Raw genomic sequence first — 23,208 nt, forward strand, 5'->3', positions numbered from 1 at the left:
CCTCCCCCCAACCCCTCCCCTTTGCTCCCATTCTTCCTCCAAGTGTCCCTCTACCTTGCTGTTGGTGCGTTTCCCCCTTTTCCATGATGTTCTTTGTTATTTTCTAGTGCGTTCTGCATTCCAGCTCTTGCACGAGCCTCGACTAATAAAATCAAATAAATATGTAAAATTTTAAATAGTGTAACATCCCTCAAGGTGGTAGTTTGTATTTCCCCATGGGTGTACAGTGCCTTCAGAAAGTATTCACACCCCTTGACTTTTTCACATTTTGTTGTTACAGCCTGAATTTAAAATGGATTAAATTGAGATTTTTTGTCACTGATCTACTACACACAATATCTCATAATGTCAAAGTGGAATTTTTGTTTTAGATTTTTTTTTTTACAAATTAATTAAAAATGAGAAGCTCAAATGTACTGAGTCAATAAGTATTCAACCCCTTTGCTATGACACTCCAAATTGAGCTCAGGTGCATCCAATTTCCTTTGATCATCCTTGACCTGTCTCTACAACTTGATTCGAGTCCAAATGTGTTTCAGAAAGAAACACACCTTTCTATGCAAGGTCCCACAGTTGACGGTGCATGTCAGAGCAGAAAAACTACCATTAAGTCCAAGGAACTGTCTGCAGAACTCCGTTATAATTGTGAGGAGGCATAGATCTGGGGAAGGGTATAAAACAATTTCCGGTGTTGAAAGTTCTCAAGAAAACAGTGAGCTCTATCATTATGAAATGGAAAGAATATGGAACTACAAAGACTCTTCCTAGAGTTGGCCGTCCAACCAAACTGAGCAACCGGGCAAGAAGGACCTTGGTCGGGGAGGTGACCGAGAACCAATTAACCATTCTGACACAAATACAGAGTGCAGGCTTTATGGGAGAGCAGTCAGAGAGAAGCCACTCCGAAGAAAAAGGCACATGACAGCACACCTGGAGTTTGCAAGAAGGCACGTGAAACTCAAGAGAATGAGGCAAAATATTCTATGGTCTGATGAGACGAAAATTGAACTCTTTGGCCTGAATGCAAAGGGCTACGTCTGGCGGAAATTGAGCACAGCTGATCACCTATCTAATGCCATCCCTACTGTGAAGCATGGTGGTGCAATCATGCTATTGGGATGCTTTTCAGCGGCAGTGACTAGGAGACTTGTAAGGATAGGGAGAACAATGAATTGAGCCGAATGTAGGAAAATCCTTAAAGAGAACCTGCTTCAGAGTGCAGCGAAGATTTACGCAGTTTTACGAAGATTTACGAAGTTGGGCAGAAGTCATGGCCCTGTTGCATAAAGCATCGTTAAGAAATTTTTTTAAGATTTCCTTAAATACTTCCTCAAGGACATCCTTAAGTTGGGTATGGTTACATACACAAACTAGAACTGCACTCAGTAGAGAGCATACATCCACCAGGTGGACAGTTTACGTTTTGTATCCCAGAGTAGACCAGAAAATCACAATACAGAATCACATTTAATCAAAATCATCAGTCCACAACTTTTTGAGATATCCTGCCATGCATCGTTTTTGGCCCTATTAGGCCATGAGCAGGTCTGACCTTTCGTTCTGTTTCATTTCATTAAAAGGGTGCAACTTCTCTTCGCTTGAAGAAATTTCAGAAACATCTTTTCTCATCAAAAAAAAAAGTTTGCATCATGAATTTTGTCCAACGCTAAATAGTTTCCGTTAATAATTAGCACTATTTTCTTGTAGCGTATCCACTCGTGGGGCAGTGAGTTGGTCGTGCGGCGCAGTAGTATTGACTCCCAGCCCATCGTCAGTCAGTATTCTCACAACAAGCACTATATTTATCCAGCAATGGCGTCCTCCATGGAAGGGGTGAATTGCGATGATGTCGATAGAAAAGGCGTCAAAAATCAGACCAACTGTTTGTCATGCACATATCATCTGTTAAGAAAGAAGATTTTCGTACCTTGCCACAGATTTGATGAGATAAGTACCGAATAATAATCGGATGGATGACGTGTGTGTGTGTGTGTGTGTGTGTGTGTGTGTGTGTGTGTGTGTGTGTGTGTGTATATTTGTGTGTGTATGTGTGTGTGTGTGTGTGTGTATTTGTGTGTGTGTGTGTGTGTGTGTGTATGTATGTATGTATGTATGTATGGTGTGATTTTTGTACCTGTGTGGTTGTTTGCACGTGTATGTTGTTGGTTGTTATCTCCATAATATGGGTTTTAGAAGGTGGGATGGTGTCCTCCCAGGACTCAAAGTTTCGGGGAAGGATTGTGATTCATGGGTTAAGTTGTGAAGTTTTGTTGTTCTCAGAGTTTTGTTCCAAGGGCTCTTTTCAGGATCATCACTGAGCTCCGCACAGCCTCCAACTGCAGTTCATTTGTGGTAATTCTCCCAGGGATGGTTTTTAAAATCTCTGTAATGTTCTTCTTTATCATTCCCGTTGCCCCAATTATCACTGTTACAATTCTGGCGCTCTTCAGCTTCCAGGATCTTTTCACTTCATTCTTGAGGTCTTAGTATTTGGTCATTTTCTTGATTTCTGCATTATTTAGGCCAAAATGGCAGAATACTGATATCTCAATCAGCAATGCTGTATTTTCCTTTGTGTTCCTGAGTACTATGTCCAGTTGCAATGCTTTGTCTTTTATGTACACGCTGAATTGGATCATCAGGTCATACGTGAGCATTATGTCCTTGTTTTCAACGATTGCCCTTGGTTCATGTTTGATGTTTCCACAAGTTTTGTAGAACTGGGATATTGAAATTTCTGCAGATGTGCCAGTGGATTACTCTACATACCTTGTTGTGCCTTTGGGTGTACAGCTGCTCTGACATTAGTTTTTTACATCCCAATAGCAACTATTATTACCTCTGCCACCAAAGGTGGATGGAGGTTATGCTTTCACCCCTGTCTGCTTGTTTGTTTGTCCGTTTGTTTGTGAACAAAATATCTCAAAAAGTTGTGGACGGATTCGGACGAAATTTGGCATAGAGATGTAGCGTATGTGACAAGGATGAAATTATTACATTTTGGTGAAGATCCAGATTCGGCTACTATAATTTTTAAAGTGATTCTTCACCATTGGGAGATAGGGCCAAAAACGATACATAGCAGGATATCTCAAAAAGTTATGGACGGATTTGGACGAAGCTTGGTGGACAGGTTGTGTGTGTGACAAGGAAGAATCGATTCTATTTTGGTGAAGATCTGGATCCGGATCCGGCTAGGAGAATTTTTAATGTGATTCTTTACCATTGGGAGATATAGGCCATGTGCAGTAGCTGGAAATCAGTTTTCGTTCCATGTCTGAGGTGCAACTTGAAATTTCGCATATACACAACTTAGACAGGTCCATGCCAGGCAGAAATGGCGCCGTTTTCCAGTCAAGGTTTTCTCAGTGGATTTATATACTTTTGATCATACTCTGTCGAATAAGCTTGTGGGCCACCCTGAAATTTGCCTCAAATCCAAGATGGCGGCCAAAAATCCAAAATGGCCACCAGAATAGCTAAAATAGTATTTCTGAGAGTTGCTTTTACCCATAGATGATTTTTTTTCAACTGATTGTGGCCTATTATGATAAAGAAAGATAACTCAGTCATAACTCAGCCATAAAAATTAACAATCGGTACTTTATTAACAAAATGGCCGCCGGGCAACTTCCGTATTACGGAAACTGCTATAACTTCAGTTCCGAGTGTGATATGATTATAATTTTGGTGTCCAGTCATATGTTTTTGGGGTCAAGGAATCCATATTTGTACTTTTTATTTCAGTGAAATCATTGGTTCATAAAGAAATCTAAGATGGCTGCCAATACTGGCCACCGATGTGGCAGATTCAGTCATGTCTTGTGCTCCATAATATATATTACAATACATTTTGATTCAATTTCTTGGTTTCCAAAGTCTGGTTATCCATTTAGTTGGTTTATCATGACACTAGCTCAATAGATCATCCCCTAAATCATGGATGAACAATAAATCCAAGATGGCTGCCGCTGAACGGCTCCTAGTCAGTTTTGCTTCGTCTACCAAACTACACAGGTTTATAAAATGTATCTGAATTCCCATTCAATATGATCCCCGGCTTTGGTTATGCTTTGGGAAAAATATGTTGTTCAAAAGGCACATAATCCTCAGTTACTAAGATCAAGATCAAGATCACTCTCTTCACTCTGAAAGTCTGAATAAAGTCCACAGGTATCCGAAGAAAGTTGTTCCATGGTGCTCTCCGAATTAAGGCTTAAGGACGTATCAGCAATGTTGTGCCTCATAGCAGCTGTAAGGGAGAAGAGCATTGAAACACACCTGGCAGCAGAGAGAACGCTTCTTCCAAAGTGCTTTGCTTTCGGGCACATCAACTATGCTAGGTACCTGACATTCCAACACGTCAATCTCCAAAATCTGAAGGTGAATCACAAAGATGCCTGGGATGATCTGTTGCAAAATGGATTCGGAGGGTCGATGACTGGCGAGCCCTTTTCTACGATCCATGGGGACTTGATCACTGAGACCACAATCAACAGAGAGGTTAAAGTCCGGGGTGGTCCAATGCAAGGCGGTTACAGTACCAGCAAGCAGACAACAGATGCGTTCATAAAAACGAGTCACTTAATGGCAAAGCTCAGAGGAAGATTGAAGGAAAGGTTGCATATCCTGACCTCTTCAACTCACAAGGAAACAACAATAGGGGCACGGAGGCAGCATGACAACATGGTTCGCAACCTAGTCATCCAATTGGATAAGTACTTTGACCCTTTTCTGATTGGTTCTGCGCGTCACATGAAAACTGGAGTGGAAATTAACCAAGGTATTGTCAGTGGATTGTTGTCATCAACCGAAGCAGGAGAGAAACAATTCCAAGACTTTGTTAACCTTAGACTCAAGGCTACTGGAGAAGGCAGAATGAACATTTTTGACAGGATTGTGAATCTCAAGATCAAAACGGGCATGGAGAAGGTCAAGAAAAATCCAAAGGCAGTGAACGTTCTCAAGGAGGATCGACAAGCATTTGGTGTGTTGGTAGGAAAGGCAACTACCCCTGAAGAGGCACATTCACACCCCCTGACAACTATTCCACTTGCCCTTGCCACACCAGAACGAGACATTCGACAAGGTTCTAAAGCAGCGCTGAGGAACTACCTTATTGAGGAATCTTCATCAACTACAGAGGAACCGCCAAATAGAAGCAACTGGCTGATTGACGGAATGGCAGCTGTAAAGTCAATCCCGGCTCAACAGACTTGGGGAGAATACACTGATGCCCTATTGAAATTCTGCATGCCACCAAGCCAGTCAAACCCAAAACAGCTTGGGATCATATTTGATTCCTACTGTACGTCCACTACAAAGGAGTTAACCCAACGACGCCGAGGGATCTCTGGTAGAAGAACCCACATCACAAGCCCCGAGCAGAGTATGCCCAGAGGCAAAGATTGGGACGCATTTCTGCATAATGCTGAAAACAAGACTGAGCTGATTAAATTTATGGTCACTTACTTCAAAAGTGATTCAGTCAGATCGAAACTCAGAATTCCACTCACCGTGACAGAGGAACAGAATACATGGTTGATCACGCAAACTAAGTTTGAACAACTTGAATCCTGCAACCATCATGAGGCTGACACCAGGCTTGTTCTTCATGCAAGCAAGTGCGAAGGTCCGGTTGTGATTAAGGCTTCAGATACAGATGTACTGATCCTCTTGAGCTATGCCTATTCTGTCTGCAAACCACCACAAGACTGGTTCATGAAGATTGACCATCGGTACGTCAGTGTCAAGAAACTAACGACTCATTTTGGAGATGAAGTGTGTCAAACTCTCCCAGCATATCATAGCATTACTGGATGTGACACGACATCATTCCCATTTCGCATCGGCAAAATCAAGCCATTGAAGAAGATGTTGAAACAAGAGAAATCCCATCTACTCTCTCAGCTGGGCAGATCAAATCAATCTTTTCAAGATGCTACCAGTGCTAAATGCTTCTTCAGAACCTGCATGTATTCTGGAAGTGAACAAGAAAGCTTTGTTGAAACAAGGATCCGAACGTACAACACTCAAAAGGTGAAATCTAGTTCCAGCATCCTTCCAGACGAGAGTAGCACCAATGAACACCTCAAGAGGAGTGACCTTCAGGCATGGGTGTGGTACCAGTGTCTCAAGCAAAACATTGAGTATCCTTCTATCACTGACAGAGGATGGGAAAATACAGATGATGGTATCAGGCCAATATGGTTTACCTGCCCGCAACTTCCTCCAAGCCTCTCCAAGAAAAAGAGCAAGAAAAGACAAATTCAAAGTAAGTATACTAAAAATATATCATTACTTTGATCATTGCTTTTCGTTCCTGTCATAAAGTTCCTCCAATGTATTCCCACTGGCAGTGCATTCATCCAGATTAAATATGTGTAACCTTCCACTTACAGGTCTCGCGGAGTATGATGCAGATTTAGAAGATGCAGTAGAAGAGAGAAGCCAGCCTTCAAGGAAGAAGAGACACAGGAATACAAGCAGAAAACATGTACAAGACAGTGAAGTTCACTGTAGAGAAAGAGAAAAGCAAGGTAGATAAGTCCAAAATGCAATCGTAATTTTGTTATTTTTATATGATTTACTGTTTTGAATCCCGACTATATCCATTCACATTTTTTTATAGGTATCGGTGGGGCAGAAGAAAGAGCAGAAGAATCTGAAGTTGATGAAGAGTACCAAGGAGATGGGGAAAATTCGGAGAGCACCATGGAACAACTTTCTTCGGATACCTGTGGACTTTATTCAGACTTTCAGAGTGAAGAGAGTGATCTTGATCTTGATCTTAGTAACTGAGGATTATGTGCCTTTTGAACAACATATTTTTCCCAAAGCATAACCAAAGCCGGGGATCATATTGAATGGGAATTCAGATACATTTTATAAACCTGTGTAGTTTGGTAGACGAAGCAAAACTGACTAGGAGCCGTTCAGCGGCAGCCATCTTGGATTTATTGTTCATCCATGATTTAGGGGATGATCTATTGAGCTAGTGTCATGATAAACCAACTAAATGGATAACCAGACTTTGGAAACCAAGAAATTGAATCAAAATGTATTGTAATATATATTATGGAGCACAAGACATGACTGAATCTGCCACATCGGTGGCCAGTATTGGCAGCCATCTTAGATTTCTTTATGAACCAATGATTTCACTGAAATAAAAAGTACAAATATGGATTCCTTGACCCCAAAAACATATGACTGGACACCAAAATTATAATCATATCACACTCGGAACTGAAGTTATAGCAGTTTCCGTAATACGGAAGTTGCCCGGCGGCCATTTTGTTAATAAAGTACCGATTGTTAATTTTTATGGCTGAGTTATGACTGAGTTATCTTTCTTTATCATAATAGGCCACAATCAGTTGAAAAAAAATCATCTATGGGTAAAAGCAACTCTCAGAAATACTATTTTAGCTATTCTGGTGGCCATCTTGGATTTGAGGCAAATTTCAGGGTGGCCCACAAGCTTATTCGACAGAGTATGATCAAAAGTATATAAATCCACTGAGAAAACCTTGACTGGAAAACGGCGCCATTTCTGCCTGGCATGGACCTGTCTAACTATATGGTGGACTCTGGGTTAAAAAAGAAAAAGAAAAAAGTTCTCCATGAAATATCCATACAACACAGCGCTGTGGGGTGTTGATCCAATACCGTGGGAGTTGTATGCAGATGATCTGGTGTTGATTGGGGAGAGTCTGGATGGACTGAAGGAGAAGATGACCAAGTGGAAGGAATGTATGGAGGCAAAAGGTCTGAAGGTGATTATCGGAAAGACGAAGGTGATGGCAAGTGGTAAAGCATGTGGTGAGGTGGAAAGAACTGAGAAGTGGCCGTGTGCTGTGTGCAGGAATGGTGTCGGTGTGAACTCCATTCAATGTACAATGTGTGCTGAATGGATTCATCAAAAATGTAGTTGTCTGAGAGGGTCATTAACCAGTGTGGCAGCTACATTCAAATGTAAGGTGTGCACAGAGGGAGCTGCAGATGGAGGAAATGTTGAGTTGGATCTTGGAGACGGCGTGAAGCTGGAAGGTGTGAAAACATTTTGCTACCTAGGAGACATGCTGAATGGAGAAGGTGGATCGGACTCGGCAACGGTTGCTGGAGTGAGATGTGCATGGAAGAAGTTTCGGGAACTGAGTGGCGTGCTGACTATGAGGGGAGTATTGTTGAAGCTGAAGGGAAAGGTGTATGCTGCACATGTGAGAAGTGTGATGATTTATGGGAGCGAGACGTGGGTAATTAACGTAGAGCAGCAACGAAGGCTGGAAGGGTGGAAATGCAAATGGTTCGGTGGATGTGCGGAGTATCGTTGAGAGAGAGGAAGACAAATGATGAATTGCGAAAGATGATGGGAATAAAGCCTGTGATGGATGCTGTGAAGAGAAACAGGTTGAGATGGTTTGGTAATGTGTTGAGGAAGGATGAAAGTGACTGGTTGAGAAGAGTGATGGAAATGAATGTAGAAGGATGTAGAGGACGGGGAAGACTGAGAAAGACTTGGCTAAAGGTGGTGGAAGAAGAAATGCGAGCAAGGGGGTTAACAAGGGGAGATGTAGAAAATAGGGCAAAATGGAAAATATTGTCATGGGGCCCGCAAGGCTAACCCCCACTCTAGCAGGGAAAATGGCCTTATAACGCCTGTTGTTGTTGTTGTTGTACTCACTTACTATCTGCTCACCATGGAACTCCCCCCTCTACCCTCACCCCTCTACCCTCACGCTCCCTCCTCTACCCTCACACTCCCCCCTCTACCCTCACGCTTCCCCCTCTACCCTCACGCTCCCCCCTATATCCTCACGCTCCCTTTCCCCTCACGCTCCCTTTCCCCTCACGCTCCCTTTCCCCTCACGCTCCCTTTCCCCTCACGCTCCCTTTCCCCTCACGCTCCCTTTCCCCTCACGCTCCCTTTCCCCTCACGCTCCCTTTCCCCTCACGCTCCCTTTCCCCTCACGCTCCCTTTCCCCTCACGCTCCCTTTCCCCTCACGCTCCCTTTCCCCTCACGCTCCCTTTCCCCTCACGCCCCCTTTCCCCTCACGCCCCCTTTCCCCTCACGCCCCCTTTCCCCTCACGCCCCCTTTCCCCTCACGCCCCCTTTCCCCTCACGCCCCCTTTCCCCTCACACTCCCTTTCCCCTCACACTCCCTTTCCCCTCACACTCCCTTTCCCCTCACACTCCCTTTCCCCTCACACTCCCTTTCCCCTCACACTCCCTTTCCTCTCACACCCCCTTTCCCCTCACACCCCCTTTCCCCTCACCCCCCCTTTCCCCTCACACCCCCTTTCCCCTCGGACCCCCTTTCCCCTCACACCCCCTTTCCCCTCGCACCCCCTTTCCCCTCACACTCCCTTTACGTTCCGAGCCAGCACCTCCATCACAGCTACAAATAGTAGTGGACTTAGTACCGACCCCTGATGCACTCCCACCTTCACCTCAAACTCACCACTGTTCCCGTCCTGCGTCCTTACAGCTGTGCGCGCTCTTTTGTACATTGCCATCACTACTCTGATCAACCATTCCTCCACTCCTAACTTCCTCAATGCCCATGTCAATACTTCACGTGGAACCCTATCGAATGCTTTCTCCAGATCAACAAACCCAAGAAACAACTTCTTCCTCTTCTCCATGGACTTCTCCTGCAACTGCCTTAAAATAAAAAGTGCGTCTGTCGTTCCTCTTCCTGGCATAAATCCAAACTGCATTTCGTCGATCTTCACTTTCTTCCTTATCCTCCTCTCCAACACCCTTTCCAATACCTTCATTCCATGCTCCAATAACTGTATCGCTCCATACGAGCCACAGTCCAGAGGGTCACTTTTCCCCTTGTATAGAGGGACGAGGGTACTCAGTTCCCAATCCACTGGAATGCGGCCTTCTTTCACCACCAGATTACAGATCTCTAACAATTTTCTTCACACCCCAACTTCCTGCTGCCTTCAACATATCTCACACAACTCCCGTCGGCCCTCCCGCTTTTCTACTCTTCATTGCTTTTATCGCTTCCTCAACTTCCTTCTCAGTTATCTTCTCTGCCGGTCCTAAAACTGGGTTACTCTCTATGTTGCCGTCCCATTCATTCTCTGCATTCAACAGCATTTCCATATATCTGTTCAATCTTCCTTTAATTCCATCTGGGTCCACAACGATTTGTCCCACTTCATCCTTCAAGCAACTCACCCCCATCGCATTGCACCTCTCTTTCGCTGTCTGCTTTGCAATCCTGAATACCGCTCTCTGACCCTCTTCCGAATCCAAACGTTCTCCGAACATTTTCCTCCATGCCTCCTGCGCATTTGCTACCTCTTTCTTTGCAGCCTTCTTGGCTGCCTTATAACTTTCATGTTCTGCCTTTTCTGTCCCCGTACCCTTCGCCCTCTGACACTCCTTGAACTTCTTCCTCTTCTCGTCAATCCTCTTTCCAACTTCATCATCCCACCACCATGTTTCCGAGTGCCTCAGTGGTCCTTTTGTCCATCCACATACCTCACCAACGGCTCCCAACAGACTATCTTTCAAGCTCAACCACATCATCCTCTACCCTACTCAGCCTCTCTTTTAATGCCTCCCTCACTGTCACCTCTTTCAACCTCCACACCTTCATTCTCGGTTGGTACTTCACCCGCCGAGCTCTCCTCGCACCTTTCACCCTTGTGTCGCAGACAACCAAGTAGTGCTGTGAAACAGCCTCCTCCCCCGGGATCACATTTGTGTCCCGGAGGTGCCCCCTATCTCGCCTACGCACCATCAGGTAGTCAACGGTTGTCGTCGACCCACCTGACGCGTATGTAACAAGCTTATTATCCTCTTTCTGGAACTGAGTATTACAAATCAACAAATCAGCTCCATCAGCAAACTCCAAAATCCTGTCACCTTCTCCATTTCTCACACCATATCCGTAACCCCCATGAACTCCCTCAAAACTGGCCATACTCCTTCCCACATGTCCATTTAGGTCTCCTCCTACCACAACAACTTCCTCATCTTTCACGTTTTCCATCAGCTTCTCTATTACACACCAGAACTTGCCCCTCTCTTCTTCACTCCGACTGACCTGCGGAGCATATCCCGAGATGACGTTCACCAAGAGCTTTCCAATCATCATTTTCACCATCATCAACCTTTCACTCACTCTAGTCACACTCACCACACTGTCTACAAACTCCTCAGAAAACAGGACACCAACACCATTCACGCCCTCCGGGCACCCTTGCCACACAAACTTGTATTTCTGTCCCTGCCTACCCTTCACCATTCTCACACCATTTCCCTTCCATCTCATCTCTTGCACACAACATATGTCCACTCTTCTTCTGACCAATACTTCCACCACTTCTCCTGATCTCCCTGTCATTGTCCCTACATTCCATGTCCCAAACCTCAGAAACCGATCTCACGTGGGGCATCAGACGTTTCGTCGTCATAAATGGAGTGATTTCCACCCTTGCTTCAATCGGTTTCCCTACCTTGAGTTTTGACGAGAGGGAGTGTGGTCCCCCACGGAGTACTTCGGGCTGTACCCTGCCCATATGTAGTTGTAATTGTCATGGTTCCCTTTTTGAGGCAATGTTTTATGGCCGGATGCCCTTCCTGATGCCAACCCTTTTCGTCGCCTCTTCCGACACGCAGGGATACGGTGTACCTATTCTAAACCGGGGTACACACCGGGCGAGGCAGTAAGTGAGTGTGCGTCAAATATGTCCAGTAAAATAAAAAAACCAGTGAGGGTTGGATACGTGTGTCCAAGAACAGAAAGTCGAGTCGAGAGAAGCATAATTCTTAGATATTTTAAAACAAACCCAAAAGCAGAAAAGAACCACATGGTGAAAGAAATTATTACTTAAAATGACTAACAGTTGCAATTTCTAACGAAAATTGGCGAAACCTCGTCTAAGTAATCATTAACCTATTTAATAATCAAACTAATAATATTCCAATCGTACTAATCCGCACAATGACTACATCCCCGTCACAAGATGACTAGAGGAGATGTCACACACCGTTCAGCGAGCTCGCGGTCCTCCTTAATCTGCCGATGCCGAGCCTTGTTGTACTCCTCACGCCAGCATTTGGAACAATACCCATGCCACGCAGGGTTACCGTAATAACCGCAGCCCTTCTTGCACAATAGCTCCGAGTGGTCAACGTGGATGCCCTTTCGTCCAGGCTTAGCCGCCATGTTGACTGGGGTCACGGTAAGGAGAAAAGCAGAAAAACAAAAGTCAAAACCAACAATGACTCAAAACCAACAATGACTCAAAACCAACAATGACTCCATCTTATGAGATGCTCGTATTTACTGAGACAAGTAATTATTGTTCTCTTATGAATGGATCATGGAGAGCCAACAAAAAATTGCTCCTGCATGGAACCATGGCAATGCTCATTACCAGTACAGTTACCTGTTTGCTTCGTCATTATTAACACCGATTACTCATAGCTTTGTGGCAAAGTCACCTGCCATTTAATTGTTACCTGTAATCTGGATTTCCCTCATGGTATTTTGATGAATCACAGTTAAATGGAATCTGTGCATATTGAAAAGTCAATACGAAGTTCAATCCAAACCAAAAATCATTATTCACACAAAGTGATAATACATTTGATTATCAGCACTATTTTATATACCCTTGTGACAAAGTCCCATCCTGGCACCTCTTCCCCCTTCATAACCACCTCACCACAAAAAACTCTTCCTGACCTCCCCTCCCCCCAATCGGCCCCTCGTACTCCTCCCAAACCCCATCTCACTGCCGATCACATTCTTCAGCATGTATCCCCACACTCATCACTCAATCACACTCACACTCACATCCTTACACCACCTCCCCTCAAACTCCATACTCCCTTTCCCCTCACACTCCTTTCCCCTCACACACCCTTTCCCCTCACACCCCCTTTCCCCTCACACCCCCTTTCCCCTCACATCCCCTTTCCCCTCACACCCCCTTTCCCCTCACACCCCCTTTCCCCTCACACCCCCTTTCCCCTCACACTCCCTTTCCCCTCACACCCCCTTTCCCCTCACACCCCCTTTCCCCTCACACTCCCTTTCCCCTCACACTCCCTTTCCCCTCACACTCCCTTTCCCGTTTCCCCTCACACTCCCTTTCCCCTCACACCCCCTTTCCCCTCATACCCCCTTTCCCCTCACACTCCCTTTCCCCTCACACCCCCTTTCCCCTCACACCCCCTTTCCCCTCACACTCCCTTTCCCCTCACACTCCCTTTCCCCTCACACTCCCTTTCCCGTTTCCCCTCACACCCCCTTTCCCCTCACACCCCCTTTCCCCTCACACTCCCTTTCCCCTCACACCCCCTTTCCCCTCACACCCCCTTTCCCCTCACACTCCCTTTCCCCTCACACTCCCTTTCCCCTCACACTCCCTTTCCCGTTTCCCCTCACACTCCCTTTCCCCTCACACCCCCTTTCCCCTCACACCCCCTTTCCCCTCACACTCCCTTTCCCCTCACACCCCCTTTCCCCTCACACCCCCTTTCCCCTCACACTCCCTTTCCCCTCACACTCCCTTTCCCCTCACACTCCCTTTCCCGTTTCCCCTCACACTCCCTTTCCCCTCACACCCCCTTTCCCCTCACACTCCCTTTCCCCTCACACTCCCTTTCCCCTCACACCCCCTTTCCCCTCACACCCCCTTTCCCCTCACACTCCCTTTCCCCTCACACCCCCTTTCCCCTCACACCCCCTTTCCCCTCACACTCCCTTTCCCCTCACACTCCCTTTCCCCTCACACTCCCTTTCCCGTTTCCCCTCACACTCCCTTTCCCCTCACACCCCCTTTCCCCTCATACCCCCTTTCCCCTCACACTCCCTTTCCCCTCACATCCCCTTTCCCCTCACACTCCCTTTCCCCTCACACTCCCTTTCCCCTCACACTCCCTTTCCCCTCACACCCCCTTTCCCCTCACACCCCCTTTCCCCTCACACTCCCTTTCCCCTCACACTCCCTTTCCCCTCACACTCCCTTTCCCGTTTCCCCTCACACCCCCTTTCCCCTCACACCCCCTTTCCCCTCACACTCCCTTTCCCCTCACACCCCCTTTCCCCTCACACCCCCTTTCCCCTCACACTCCCTTTCCCCTCACACTCCCTTTCACGTTTCCCCTCACACTCCCTTTCCCCTCACACCCCCTTTCCCCTCACACCCCCTTTCCCCTCACACTCCCTTTCCCCTCACATCCCCTTTCCCCTCACACTCCCTTTCCCCTCACACTCCCTTTCCCCTCACACCCCCTTTCCCCTCACACTCCCTTTCCCCTCACACTCCCTTTCCCCTCACACTCCCTTTCCCCTCACACCCCCTTTCCCCTCACACCCCCTTTCCCCTCACACCCCCTTTCCCCTCACACTCCCTTTCCCCTCACACTCCCTTTCCCCTCACACTCCCTTTCCCCTCACACTCCCTTTCCCCTCACACTCCCTTTCCCCTCACACTCCCTTTCCCCTCACACCCCCTTTCCCCTCACACTCCCTTTCCCCTCACACTCCCTTTCCCCTCACACTCCCTTTCCCCTCACACCCCCTTTCCCCTCACACCCCCTTTCCCCTCACACTCCCTTTCTCCTCACACCCCATTTCCCCTCACACTCCCTCACACTTCCTCACCCCATCGTAACCACCTTGTACAACAACCTGACGATGCAAGTACATTGTGATAAACACCAGAGAGATAAAGCTGGACTTTAAACGCAAATAAAAACAAACCGCGCACACACACAATACATTACTGGAGCACAAAATAAATATAAAATAATAACCAGCCACGGATATCGCTATTAATAACATGACTAAAATATTTATAAAGGTTCAGCACGGGATTTAATATATATATTTACATACATTTCCTTCAAAGAGGCGCAAGGACGACGGGGAGTCTGAGGGGCTCGACTAGTGGGCCGCCGCCTCCAGCGCCTCCTTTCCCGGCACTGCAGGTAAACCCGAACACACGGATCAACCGGAAACGAGGACTCAGGAAACAGCGAGTCCCGAAGCTGTAACCTCGAAGGGATAGATCGAGATGGACCTGCTCGTCGCCGTCGTCGGTCTAGATCTTGGGTTCGAACCGTGAAAGATGCGACAGAAAACACGGAACAAAGAGGTTACGAAATGTCGATGCAGAAATCCGAGCACGTGATCAGCGGATGTATTATTTAAATAATTACTTTATCTGCAAGCTCTCATCCGCCGAGGCCTGCGTTCGATTCCCGTGTGCACTCTATGGGTTCTGATGTTGGGATGAACCATTATCTGTTATGGAGCGTCGGTGCTGCCCAAGCAGTTTCTTGGCAAAAGTTATGCACTGGGGGGTTTGCCATTGTCTTCCCAGCAGAAGGGAAGGAAACACCGGGATAGCTGTTTTTGCTGAGTTGGCATTCGAACCCGGGTTGGATGGACAAAGAGGGGAGTGTGCGTACCTCTAGGTACATTGTGTGTGTCAGCCCGTATATACTATAGAGGGATAAATAAAGACTAGTTAATGAACTACGCAAACTAAAACAGATGAAGACTAGTGAAGTACAGCCATTCTGGGGTAAATAAAGACAAGTTAATGAACTAACTACTCAAACCAAAACAGATGAAGACTAGTGTAGTATAGCCATTCTGGGGTAAATAAAGACTAGTTAATGAACTAACTACTCAAACCAAAACAGATGAAGACTAGTGTAGTATAGCCATTCTGGGGTAAATAAAGACTAGTTAATGAACTAACTACTCAAACCAAAACAGATGAAGACTAGTGTAGTATAGCCATTCTGGGGTAAATAAAGACTAGTTAATGAACTAACTACGTAAACCAAAACAGATGAAGACTAGTGCAGTATAGTCATTCTGGGGTAAATAAAGACTAGTTAATGAACGAACTACTCAAACCAAAACAGATGAAGACTAGTGCAGTATAGTCATTCTGGGGTAAATAAAGACAAGTTAATGAACTAACTATGTAAACCAAAACAGATGAAGACTACTGTAGTATAGCCATTCTGGGGTAAATAAAGACAAGTTAATGAACTAAATACTCAAACCAAAACAGATGAAGACTAGTGTAGTATAGCCATTCTGGGGTAAATAAAGACTAGTTAATGAACTAAATACTCAAACCAAAACAGATGAAGACTACTGTAGTATAGCCATTCTGGGGTAAATAAAGACAAGTTAATGAACTAAATACTCAAACCAAAACAGATGAAGACTAGTGCAGTATAGCCATTCTGGGGTAAATAAAGACTAGTTAATGAACGAACTACTCAAACCAAAACAGATGAAGACTAGTGCAGTATAGACATTCTGGGGTAAATAAAGACAAGTTAATGAACTAACTATGTAAACCAAAACAGATGAAGACTACTGTAGTATAGCCATTCTGGCGTAAATAAAGACAAGTTAATGAACTAAATACTCAAACCAAAACAGATGAAGACTAGTGTAGTATAGCCATTCTGGGGTAAATAAAGACTAGTTAATGAACTAAATACTCAAACCAAAACAGATGAAGACTAGTGAAGTACAGCCATTCTGGGGTAAATAAAGACTAGTTAATGAACTAACGACTCAAACCAAAACAGATGAAGACTAGTGTAGTATAGCCATTCTGGGGTAAATAAAGACTAGTTAATGAACTAACTACTCAAACCAAAACAGATGAAGACTAGTGTAGTATAGCCATTCTGGGGTAAATAAAGACTAGTTAATGAACTAACTACTCAAACCAAAACAGATGAAGACTAGTGCAGTATAGTCATTCTGGGGTAAATAAAGACAAGTTAATGAACTAACTATGTAAACCAAAACAGATGAAGACTAGTGTAGTATAGCCATTCTGGGGTAAATAAAGACAAGTTAATGAACTAAATACTCAAACCAAAACAGATGAAGACTAGTGTAGTATAGCCATTCTGGGGTAAATAAAGACAAGTTAATGAACTAACTACGTAAACCAAAACAGATGAAGACTAGTGTAGTATAGCCATTTTAGGGTAAATAAAGACTAGTTAATGAACTAAATACTCAAACCAAAACAGATGAAGACTAGTGTAGTATAGCCATTCTGGGGTAAATAAAGACAAGTTAATGAACTGAATACTCAAACCAAAACAGATGAAGACTAGTGCAGTATAGTCATTCTGGGGTAAATAAAGACTAGTTAATGAACTAACTACGTAAACCAAAACAGATGAAGACTAGTGTAGTATAGCCATTCTGGGGTAAATAAAGACAAGTTAATGAACTAACTACGTAAACCAAAACAGATGAAGACTAGTGTAGTATAGCCATTCTGGGGTAAATAAAGACAAGTTAATGAACTAACAACGTACACCAAAACAGATGAAGACTAGTGCAGTACAGCCATTCTGGGGTAAATAAAGACTAGTTAATGAACTAACTACGTAAACCAAAACAGATGAAGACTAGTGTAGTATAGCCATTCTGGGGTAAATAAAGACGAGTTCATGAACGAACTACGTAAACCAAAACAGATGAAGACTAGTGTAGTATAGCCATTTTAGGGTAAATAAATACTGGTTAATGAACTAACTATGTAAACCAAAACAGATGAAGACTCGTGTAGTACAGCCATTTTAGGGTAAACAAGCGTTACGCCTTGGTCCCCCGTCGGTGAAGTGATGTGAGTTGACAAAGTGGGAGACGCAAGGCGGCCATCTTGGATTTTGACGTGGCGACCCAATTTTCAATAGCGTTCTCCCTTATGCCTAAATACACCCACACACCAGATTAGAAGTTGGTACTTCGCTTATTTTTCAAGATATTCCGCTCACAAAGTTCAGACATACGAGTACATGGCGGCGGCCATCTTGGATTTTGACGTGGGTTGCACCCGCACACCAAATTAGAATTCGGTCCTTCGCTTACGCACGCACGCAGGTACGCACGCAAGCACGTACGGACGAAAGGAACCACGCACAGACACACGGATGGAGGGGAAAACCAGAGTCCCCCTTTCGCTCCGTGGTGCGGCGGGGGACAATAAACACTAGTTATTGAACTAACGACGCAAACCAAAACAGATGAAGACTAGTGTAGTATCACCATTCTGGGGTAAATAAAGACGAGTTAATGCACTAACTACTCAAACCAACACAGATGAAGACTAGTGTAGTATAGCCATTCTGGTGTATATAAAGACGAGTTAATGAACTAACTACGTAAACGAAAACAGATGAAGACTAGTGTAGTATAGCCATTCTGGGGTAAATAAAGACGAGTTAATGAACGAACTACTCAAACCAAAACAGATGAAGACGAGTATAGTATAGCCATTTCAGGGTAAATAAACACTAGTTAATGAACTAACTACGTAAACCAAAACAGATGAAGACTAGTGTAGTACAGCCATTTTAGGGTAAATAAACTCTAGTTAATGAACTAACTACGTAAACCAAAACAGATGAAGACTAGTGTAGGATAGCCATTTTTGGGTAAATAAACACGAGTTAATGAACTAACTTCGTAAACTAAAATAGATGAAGACCAGTGTAGTATAGCCATTTTAGGGTAAATAAAGACAAGTTAATGAACTAACGACGAAAACCAAAACAGATGAAGACGAGTGTAGTACAGCCATTCTGGGGTAAATAAAGACAAGTTAATGAACTAACTACCTAAACCAAAACAGATGAAGACTAGTGTAGTATAGCCATTCTTGGGTAAATAAAGACTAGTTAATGAACTAACTCCTCAAACCAAAACAGATGAAGACTAGTGTAGTATAGCCATTCTGGGGTAAATAAAGACTCGTTAATGAACTAACTACTCAAACCAAAACAGATGAAGACTAGTGTAGTATAGCCATTCTGGGGTAAATAAAGACAAGTTAATGAACTAAATACTCAAACCAAAACAGATGAAGACTAGTGTAGTGTAGCCATTCTGGGGTAAATAAAGACTAGTTCATGAACTACGCAAACCAAAACAGATGAAGACTAGTGTAGTATAGCCATTCTGGGGTAAATAAAGACTAGTTAATGAACGAACTACTCAAATCAAAACAGATGAAGACTCGTGCAGTATAGCCATTCTGGGGTAAATAAAGACTAGTTAATGAACTAACTACGTAAACCAAAACAGATGAAGACGAGTGTAGTATTGCCATTCTGGGGTAAATAAAGACTCGTTAATGAACTAACGACTCAAACCAAAACAGATGAAGACTAGTGTAGTATAGCTATTCTGGGGCAAATAAAGACAAGTTAATGAACGAACTACTCAAATCAAAACAGATGAAGACTAGTGTAGTATAGCCATTCTGGGGTAAATAAAGACTAGTTAATGAACGAACTACTCAAACCAAAACAGATGAAGACAAGTGTAGTATAGCCATTCTGGGGTAAATAAAGACTCGTTAATGAACTAACTACATAAACCAAAACAGATGAAGACTAGTGTAGTATAGCCATTCTGGGGTAAATAAAGACTCGTTAATGAACTAACTACATAAACCAAAACAGATGAAGACTAGTGTAGTATAGCCATTCTGGGGTAAATAAAGTCTAGTTAATGAACTAACTATGTAAACCAAAACAGATGAAGACTAGTGTAGTATAGCCATTCTGGGGTAAATAAAGACAAGTTAATGAACTAAATACTCAAACCAAAACAGATGAAGACTAGTGTATGGAAGCCATTCTGGGGTAAATAAAGACTAGTTCATGAACTCCGCAAACCAAAACAGATGAAGACTAGTGTAGTATAGCCATTCTGGGGTAAATAAAGACTAGTTAATGAACGAACTACTCAAACCAAAACAGATGAAGACTAGTGTCGTATAGCTGTTCTGGGGGTAAATAAAGACTGTTTAATGAACTAACTACGCAAACCAAAACAGATCAAGGCTTGTGTAATGTAGCCGTTCTGGGGTAAATATAGACTCGTTCATGAACTAAGTACGCAAACTGTTTGCAAGCTCATTGTAGATGGAGAGCCACGAGTCACGTCGAGTACATAGCTAGGGGATTGGAGAGTTTCATTATCAATCACCACCATCATCATCATCAATTTTGATCTTTGTCGGTCTGTTAACTCCATGATGACCATTTTCATGGATGGATTTCACAAAGTACATTTATTTATGCAGTACAGTCTTGTGCCTGTTTTAAAATCTACTCGTACTAAATATAGACCAAGATTCGGATTCGGGTTTCCGAAGAACACAACTGCACAGACAGAGTGTATTAAAAAAACTAGAACAATGCGACTGTGTCGCCAATATGCCTCCGCATAGTCCCACAACCGGTAGATGCCATCGTCCACTGTCCTAAAAATAAACAAGTTTGATTAAAATCCCTTCAGCTGTTTTCAAGTATCACATTTTCACCAGCAATGACAGGTTTCACATCGATCGGTGAAGCGGTTTCAGAGAAGGGATTTTTTAAAACATCGGCTTTCAAGCTAATATGGCTGTCGCTCCACGTGACATATGACCTTCAAAAATGTACGCTCTGCATATGTATGGGTAGGGGATCAAGTTTATGAAGTTTCATGTTTTTTTTTTGTTTGTTTTTTATTGTATACAAGATCGAGGCTCGTGTAAGAGCTAACATTAATCACAAAAAAACAAACTGACACATAAAATATATGATAAAGGGAGCGGGAGAGAAGATGGGGAGAGAGAGAGAGAGGGAAGGATACAAGTACAACAGCAGGGAACAGGGACATCGGGAGATCTGTGGAAGGGAGAGGGCTTGGGGGGTAGTGGGCATGGGAAGGGGGAGGGGGTGGGAGAGGTATGAAACACATGTACACGACTAGGACTTCCAGGAAAGAAGTCGGCATTTCAAAAAAGTGGATCTGGGGTGAATTAACGGGGGTAGACAAGATCATGGTTTTGGATGGGGGAAGATAAGAGATGGTGGTGAACAGCTGTTTTAAAGACCTGGAGGGAGGAGTGGGATTGAAGAGAGTGAGGGAGTTTGTTCCAGAGGTGGGAGAAAAGAGGAGTGAAAGAGTGAAGGTGAATAGAGAGTCTTGATTTTGACAATTTAACCATAAGATAATTGCTGGCAGATCTTGTACGACCTGCAGGAATATTTGTGGGACAGATATATTTTGGGTTTTTTGTTTATATAAATATATTTTGGGAATATATAACGGTCGTCAGTCTTCTGGTAAGAGTCCAATGAGTCATATCAACACAACCGCGATGGCCAATGACTTAGGGGTCTTCCTCGCTAGACCACACGTCCAAAAGCCACAGCTTGAAAGAATGATTAAAAACTCTCCCTCCACAGCATCCCACAAACTTGTCGAGAGAGGATTTGGGAAACTATAAGTTAGAACTGTTAGTTTGACCGTAAGATAGACCTGTTAGTTTGACCGTAATATAGACCTGTTAGTTTGACTATAAGATAGACCCGTTAGTTTGACTATAAGATAGACCCGTTAGTTTGACCGTAAGATAGACCTGTTAGTTTGACTATAAGATAGACCTGTTAGTTTGACTATAAGATAGACCTGTTAGTTTGACTACAAGATAGACCTGTTAGTTTGACTATAAGATAGACCTGTTAGTTTGACTACAAGATAAACCTGTTAGTTTGACTATAAGATAGACCTGTTAGTTTGACTATAAGATAGACCTGTTAGTTTGACTATAAGATAGACCTGCTTGTTTGACTACAAGATAGACCTGTTAGTTTGACTATAAGATAGACCTGTTAGTTTGACTATAAGATAGGCCTGTTAGTTTGACGATAAGATAGACCTGTTAGTTTGACTATAAGATAGACCTGTTAGTTTGACTATAAGATAGACCTGTTAGTTTGACTATAAGATAGACCTGTTAGTTTGACTATAAGATAGACCTGTTAGTTTGACTATAAGATAGACCTGTTAGTTTGACTATAAGATAGACCTGTTAGTTTGACTATAAGATAGACCTGTTAGTTTGACTATAAGATAGACCTGTTAGTTTGACTATAAGATAGACCTGTTAGTTTGACTATAAGATAGACCTGTTAGTTTGACTATAAGATAGACCTGTTAGTTTGACTATAAGATAGACCTGTTAGTTTGACTATAAGATAGACCTGTTAGTTTGACTATAAGATAGACATGCTTGTTTGACTACAAGATAGACCTGTTAGTTTGACTATAAGATAGACCTGCTTGTTTGACTACAAGATAGACCTGTTTGTTTGATAAGATAGACCTGTTAGTTTGACTATAAGATAGACCCGTTAGTTTGACTATAAGATAGACCTGTTAGTTTGACTATAAGATAGACCCGTTAGTTTGACTATAAGATAGACCCGTTAGTTTGACTGTAAGATGGACCTGTTAGTTTGACTATAAGATAGACCTGTTAGTTTGACTATAAGATAGACCTGTTAGTTTGACTATAAGTTAGACCTGTTCGTTTGACTATAGGAGAGACCTGTCAGTTTGACTATAAGATAGACCCATTAGTTTGACTATAAGATAGACCTGTTAGTTTGATTTTAAGTTAGACCTGTTAGTTTGACAATAAGATAGACCTGTTAGTTTGACTATAAGTTAGACCTTTTAGTTTGACTATAAATTAGATCTGTTAGTTTCACTATAAGATAGACCTGTTAGTTTGACTACAAGATAGACCTGTTAGTTTGACTACAAGATAGACCTGTTAGTTTGACTATAAGATAGACCTGTTAGTTTGACTATAAGTTAGACCTGTTCGTTTGACTATAGGAGAGACCTGTCAGTTTGACTATAAGATAGACCCATTAGTTTGACTATAAGATAGACCTGTTAGTTTGACTATAAGATAGACCTGTTAGTTTCACTATAAATTAGACCTGTTAGTTTCACTATAAGATAGACCTTTTAGTTTGACTATAAATTAGATCTGTTAGTTTCACTATAAGATAGACCTGTTAGTTTGACTACAAGATAGACCTGTTAGTTTGACTATAAGATAGACCTGTTAGTTTCACTATAAATTAGACCTGTTAGTTTCACTATAAGATAGACCTTTTAGTTTGACTACAAGATAGACCTGTTAGTTTGACTATAAGATAGACCTGCTTGTTTGATTACAAGATAGACCTGTTAGTTTGACTCTAAGATAGACCTGTTAGTTTGACTACAAGATAGACCTGTTAGTTTGACTATAAGATAGACGTTAGTTTGACTATAAATTAGACCTGTTAGTTTGACTCTAAGATAGACCTGTTA

At 43.2% G+C, this 23,208-nt stretch overlaps 2 protein-coding genes across 3 annotated transcripts in view; one reads left to right on the top strand and one right to left on the bottom strand.

Moving 5' to 3' along the window:
- Positions 1–15,180, bottom strand: part of RABGEF1 (RAB guanine nucleotide exchange factor 1) — a 35,794-nt gene extending 20,614 nt beyond the window's left edge. Inside the window, exons 1-2 of one of the 2 annotated variants that reach the window (XM_068120730.2) lie at positions 14,881–15,180; positions 12,020–12,203 (exon numbers count right to left, since the gene is read on the bottom strand). In XM_068120730.2, the coding sequence (XP_067976831.2) occupies positions 12,020–12,198 (179 nt within the window). In that variant the 5' untranslated portion in view covers positions 12,199–12,203; positions 14,881–15,180. The remainder of the gene's footprint in view (positions 1–12,019; positions 12,204–14,880) is intronic. The other variant, XM_068120731.2, reaches the window with a different exon arrangement.
- On the top strand, positions 4,915–7,188 carry LOC144892635 (uncharacterized). Its single transcript, XM_078780289.1, has 3 exons — positions 4,915–6,274; positions 6,402–6,539; positions 6,632–7,188. Exons 1-3 carry the CDS (start codon positions 4,924–4,926, stop codon positions 6,799–6,801), a joined length of 1,659 nt encoding a protein of 552 aa, XP_078636415.1. The 5' UTR covers positions 4,915–4,923; the 3' UTR covers positions 6,802–7,188.
- Positions 15,181–23,208: the final 8,028 nt, after the last annotated feature.

This window comes from Myxine glutinosa, chromosome 6, assembly GCF_964187855.1.
Source record: "Myxine glutinosa chromosome 6, kmMyxGlut1.1, whole genome shotgun sequence".
NCBI lineage: Eukaryota > Metazoa > Chordata > Myxini > Myxiniformes > Myxinidae > Myxine > Myxine glutinosa.

Coding starts and splice junctions, on each gene's coding strand:
- LOC144892635 (XM_078780289.1), top strand. CDS start 4,924: ATGGAGAAGGTCAAGAAAAATCCAAAGGCAGTGAACGTTCTCAAGGAG. Junction 6,275..6,401: donor CAAGAAAAGACAAATTCAAA/GTAAGTATACTA, acceptor TTCCACTTACAG/GTCTCGCGGAGTATGATGCA. Junction 6,540..6,631: donor TAGAGAAAGAGAAAAGCAAG/GTAGATAAGTCC, acceptor ATTTTTTTATAG/GTATCGGTGGGGCAGAAGAA.